This window comes from Octopus bimaculoides, chromosome 2 (assembly GCF_001194135.2).
Source record: "Octopus bimaculoides isolate UCB-OBI-ISO-001 chromosome 2, ASM119413v2, whole genome shotgun sequence".
In the NCBI taxonomy this organism is placed as follows: domain Eukaryota; kingdom Metazoa; phylum Mollusca; class Cephalopoda; order Octopoda; family Octopodidae; genus Octopus; species Octopus bimaculoides.
In genome coordinates, this window is record NC_068982.1 from 68,837,011 (window position 1) to 68,843,494 (window position 6,484).

General features: G+C 38.6%; 1 protein-coding gene across 1 annotated transcript in view; it reads left to right on the forward strand.

Moving 5' to 3' along the window:
- Positions 1-5,768, forward strand: part of LOC106879510 (anionic trypsin) — a 23,808-nt gene extending 18,040 nt beyond the window's left edge. The window contains exons 5-7 of the mRNA XM_014929118.2: positions 1,505-1,673; positions 2,752-2,885; positions 5,598-5,768. Coding sequence (XP_014784604.2) covers positions 1,505-1,673; positions 2,752-2,885; positions 5,598-5,768 — 474 coding nt within the window. The remainder of the gene's footprint in view (positions 1-1,504; positions 1,674-2,751; positions 2,886-5,597) is intronic.
- The last annotated feature ends 716 nt before the right edge of the window (positions 5,769-6,484 follow it).

Here is a 6,484-nt window from a genome sequence, read left to right on the forward strand (position 1 = left end):
CACACACACACACACACACACACAGAGCAGCAATAGCAGCAGCAGCAGCAAATACCGATGCGTCAATACGTAAAAATATAAAAATATGGCTTGGAGGCGGGGCTTTACATGTAGGCGGGTTTAATTTCATTGCACACGCATAAATATCGCAGAAAGCGACAGCGTGTAATAGCACAGTCACCTACATCATGTTCTAATCAATATAGTTAAAGGGTGGCTGGGGAGTGGAAAGTTGCTGTTTGGGATTAAATAACATATTTAGAAATGGTGATGTCATACGGAATTGACCAAAGGGATTGATATATTCTTTCATAATATTATTTAATTGCTTTTAGCAGAGGTGTATAGGCTCAGAACGAGGTACAGATGCATCCTCTGAAATTTTTTCGGTGGTGGAAGGGGCAATGAAAACGCTTTGAACATCTTCCTGAAAAACTTCGTCGCTAAAGCGAAGGAGCGTAAAAACACTTTTGGACTGATTTGAAACATTACTTTTCCATCATTGGATGCAGCAGATTTGAATAATGTACAAATAAAATGACGGTTTCAAATTTTCGCACAAGGCCGGCAATTTTGAGTGAGGGTGAAGTCAATTACATCAACCCCTGTTCTCCCCACTGTTACTTATTTTATCGACCCCGAAAGGATGAAAGGCAGAGTCGGCTTTGGCAGAATTTGAACTCAGAACATAACGACGGACGAAATGCCTGGAGCTTATACTCACAACACTTAACACATTCTAGTTAAGGAAATTCCCAGTTAAGGAATTTCCATGACGGACACTGGACCACTGGACCACTGTTTGGAAACACTATTTTTATTGAATTGATCTAATGCCTAATTGGTATTCATACTTCAAAACATTACTATTGTGGAAGCACATGGCTTAGTGGTTAGGGTGTCGAACTCATGATCATAAGATTATGGTTTCGATACTTGGACCTAGCGATGCGTTGTGTTATTGAGCAAAACACCTCATTTCACGTTGCCGCTCAGCTGGCAAAAATGAATAATCCTGTGATGGACTGGCGCCCTGTCCAGGTGGGGAATTTATATGCCATGGAAATTGTGAAACCGGCCCTTGTGAGTCGGCATGACTTGAGAAGGTAACTTTACTTTTAACTATTTGTTGTTTAAATATAAGAACGTCAGTCCTTAGTGGGCTGTGGACTACAGATTCGGTGTCTGTTACTGATGAAGCATAATGACACAGAAAATGAGTCTTATGGTCCGATGACGTCATTCATAGCCCAATAAAATGTTTTTCACATATATTGTTCCTAAGGAGAATTTCTCTCTCGAGATAATTTCTGCATTGTAGGTCTTTTCCACGTTTTAGTGTACACGAACGTGTTAAATATATATAATTGCACGCCCATATATTTCAATCAACACTGCTTTGTGTGCCTCTAGCTAATACATTCTATTCATTGTTCCACCACAAATCTGTCAATTTACCCCCTTTAAAAAAAGTGATTTTTTTCTTCTTTTATTTTGATATCAGCACGAAAACTACTCCCCAACGGGTGGCTTTGAGAATGACATCGCCATGATTGAGTTACCAGAAATTCTAGATTTGAATCCTAAATCAGTGTTTCCTATTTGCATTGCTAGTAAACAACTATCTATTGATCTTCACGATTGCTGGATGACTGGATGGGGTAATACAGAAGGTGAGTGAGCTATGACTTTTTCAAACAATAACGTATGTAGTATTTAGAAGATTATTATCAAAGTGGCTCTCTGTAAAGCGATGTATTGGTGCAATCGTTTGAGTGTTGAATAAATAGAATATGAACTCAGTCTCTTGAGTTCATATTCCATCGAGTTTAGTTTTCCTTTTCATCCTTTTGAGTTTGATAAAAAAAGGCACAGATCTAGGGTGAGGAGTTGTTCGCTTCTTTGCTCTCTGAGTTTCTGGCTTTCTTGGGTAGTAGACTTAAGCTGTCACTCGGTTTAACACTACCACAAGTATTCCACAGTGGATAACTCCAATAACACTAGTTTCGGTGGCCCTGTGAAGGATAATGGGCCCTCCCTATCTTGTACTCTGATTAAAAGAAATAATAATTCTGAATATCTATACTGACTTTTAAAAGCACAGATATCTAAGTCAATAACATCAAGTCAGAAGCTGCAACATAAATGTAAAACATTTGATGTGGACAACGAAGAAGACAACGTGGTCACTCGACCTGCAAGATATAGCTGCCAAATCTCCTGCAAATTATACACCCTCGTCTGTAAAAGGTGGAAGCAAGTGGCTTAATAGTTAGGGCGTTGGACTCATGATCATAAGATTATAGTTTCGATTCCTAGACTGGGTGACGCGTTGTGTTCTTGAGAAAAACACTTCATTTCACGTTGCTCCAGTCCACTCAGCTGGCAAAAATGAGTAATCTTGCGACAGGGCAGTGGATTGGTGGAACTGTTAGAAAGTCGGGTGAGTTACTTTGTAATGTTTTATCTGGCTGTGTTCTGAGACCAATGATTGTGATGACGCTGGTACCAAGCTGTACCGGACCATATCAGTGGCTTTTCTCTTGCATAAACATCAATGTCATTGGAAAGGGTAAACTTGTATGCAAGGGCAACTGATAGTATTCTTCAAGAAATCTTGTCCATGTCTACATTCCTGTGTAGATACATTGTCAACCATAACCGATGGAGTTTCTAAGATAGATAGTCATACTGATAGGTTTGTTGATTCAAACTTTCTCCAGATTCTTTCAATAATTTATCTCGTTGTAGGCACTGCTGATCCAAATGTTCTCCAAACATTGAAAGTTCACATTTGGCACCATCAAAGATGCAAAGATGTATGGACAGGACTGATTAGTGATGGTCATATTTGTGTTAGTTCTGGAAATTCAGGAGCATGTTTGGTAAGAGTTTTATTTAGCAAGATATGAAAACGTGAACATTTGCACACAAACACGCCTGTGTACATACATAATACCTACGTGCCTACCATAATACATACGTGCCTACCTACCTACCTACCTACCTACCTACCTACCTACCTACCTACTTACCTACCTACCTACCTGCCGGCCTACCTACTTTCCAAACATCAGTAAGAATATATAGATGTTCTTGTATCTCAGCAGGGTCATTATGCCAATAATAAATACACGCTCAAGGCAGTGAGCTGGCAGAACTGTTAGCACACCAGGCAAAGTGTTTAGCGTCATTTCGCCCGTCTTTATGTTCTGAGTTCAAGTTCCACTGAGGTTGCATTTGCCTTTCATCTTTTTGGGATCGATAAAATAAGTATCAGTTGAGTGCTGGGATCGATGTAATTGATTTATTCCCTCCCCCAAAATTGCTGGCCTTGTACCAAATTCGAAATCAGTAATAAACACATGCATTGGTTTTATTTTACTTTATTATTATTATTATTATTATTATTATTATTATTATTATTAGCCAGTTAGTGAACCATTTAACCAATTAACTAATTGATTGTTTGATAAATTGTTCGATCAATCAATCAATCAATGAGGTTTATCAAAGTCATTTCGTCTCCATTCGCACCTCATCAATGACATACCTTCTCACGAAATATAAAGAGGGCTCAGCTATATGATGAATTGGCCTCTTAAAATTCAACTGAACTTACAAAGAGTGAAACAATTTTAATTTGCAATCCATGTAGCTGTGTAGTTAAGAAGCTAGTTTTACAACCATGTGGCTTCGAGTTTCATACTATTTCTAACACATTTCAAAATCGTGTTTCACTTGGTATGTTGTGAGTGCAAAATGTCTTATAATTGGTGCTGAAGACAGTTCTGGAAATGGAAATCTTATTGTCACCCTAAGACATTATTTGTGTTGACAAACATCAGTATTCATAATGGCGAGAAGTTTGTAATCGTCGCAAGGATGCAAACATTAAGAATGTTATTCACATAATACAAGTACGTACGTGCACGCACACACACACACACACACACACACACGCACACACACACACGCACACACAAACACACAGACACACACACACACACACACAAAGACACAGACACACACACATAAACATACGCACATAGAGAGAAACATACCTAGACACACACACACACACACACATAGAGAGAGAGACACACACACATAGAGAGAGAGACACACAGACACTCACACACACATAGAAACACACATACAGACACTCAGACACAGACACACACATACTCTCTCTCACACACAGACACAGACACACAAACGCGCGCGCGCGTACTCATACAGTCATACTACGTCACCAAAATTCTCTGAATCACACACATAAACATCTACTATCAACACATGAAAAAGAAAATAACTACATATTGAATAAATACATTAAAACACCACAAATATATGCAAAAATGGATTAACGCACCAAATACACACATATACATATCTTTTTACATATACACACATATAGATAATAAATACATATATGTAAATTAAGCGGGTTCTAACGCACAAATACACACAGGTAAATACACATGCGCAAAAAGGCACAAAATGCATAAATATAAACGCATAAACATGGCAAACGCATATACGTAGCATTAAAGAAACGCACAAACACCATACCTCCAAATTTCAATACACACACTATACTCACTCACACACATACATGCGCGTACATGCGCGTACACATACTAACATCGCATTTTTATAACTACACACATTAACACATACCAATGGTGCTTGAAACAAATACTTACATGCAGCAAAACACATACACATACACACATCAAAAATGTGTTCACAATACACACACACACACACATACCGCTCTATACACATAAATGAAAACAAACAGATACAGGTACTCTGTCGGTTACTATGATGAGGGTTCCAGTTGATCTGATCCACGGAACAACCTGCTTGTAAAATTAACGTGCAAGTGGATGAGCACTCCGCAGTAAGATTCATCGTGACACGGAATGTCTCAGTATAACTGTCTGTCGTTCCTTCGGTGTACACTTTTGTTCTGATGGAAGTTTTTCTCATCTTGGAAAAACGAAAGCATTCCATCTCTTAGTGTTTTAGCTTGTTTAGCAAGCACTTTGCATGGATCGAACAATTCACTGCTGTCACATCCGACATAAGCTGAACTCTCTGCATCACATACAACTTGTACTGGATATCCTCATGCACAACTCTTCTGATTGTGCATTCTGAAACCCTGAGGTCTTTTGCAATGGCTCTGATTGACTTTTTGAGATATTTTATTGTTTATTTCATGGACTATTTGTACAAAGTTTTGTGTTCTTAATGATAGTAGGACCCTGTGCATGCGTTTTGCATTTAGCTACTGATGTCGGATCCCCGTCAGCTGCTTCCAGCTCCTTTTGAACTTTGACCACGAAGGATCAAGCAACTTTCAGGAAGCAAGCCATCTATTTATCACTATGCTGCACTTTTACGGCAACAATTACAGTGCCCCTTTTCATTTGCTGAGTCAACTTGATGTCTGAAATTATTTATCTGAAAAATAAGGTAAAAGAAAATAAGTTAGAAGTAAGTTAGAGCTCTTGAAAGACGTGTCTTCGAAAAATTGATACACCCATTACATATAATCATTTTTCTTCTTATATTTTTTTTACCAGGGTGATTCTGGCGGCCCGCTGTCTTGTAAAATCAACGACCGTTTCGTACTTGTTGGCATAGCATCATGGGGTGTTACAAGTTGTCGTAATAACAACTTCCCGGACGTTTATTCCAATGTAACTTTTTATTTGGACTGGATTCGGAGTCGTGCTTCTTTGGCCAACAACTGATCTATATCTATCTATCTATCTATCTATCTATCTATCTATCTATCTATCTATCTATCTATCTATCTACATGTCTGTCTGTCTGTCCGTCTGCTTGTGTGTCTATCTTTTTTTGCTTGTCTTTTTGTCTGGCTATGTATGTATGTATGTATCTAGCAGTCTGTGTGTCTATCTATGTGATGTTTTAGCCAATGAAGTAGGATTAGATGCAGTTGATTCGATTGACTTTAAGTACTTTTATAGAAACAGGAGCCTCGTCTCTAAAGAAATCCTTACTATAATATATACTGAGGCAATGAGCTGGTATAATCGTTAAATAGTCGGATGAAATGCTTAGTGGCGTTTCTTCTGCTTTTACGTTTGAGTTCAAATGCCGTTGAAGTCGACTTTGCCTTTTCTGCTTTTGGGGTAGATAAAATAAGTTTCAGTTGAACACTGGAGTTGTTGTAATTAAATAGCCCTGCACCACCAAATTTCATGCCTTGTACCTATAGTAGAAAGGATTTGACAGAAAAGACGGTGAGTTGGCAGAATCGTTAGCACGCCGGGCAAAATGTTTAGCGGCATTTTGTCCATCTTTATGTTCTGAGTTCAAATTCCGCCGAGGTCGACTTTGCTTTTCATCCTTCGGAGTTGATAATATAAGTACCAGTTGATCACTGGGGTCGATGTACTTGGGCGATTATACCCCCTGTAACAAATTAGTTAGACACGCACGC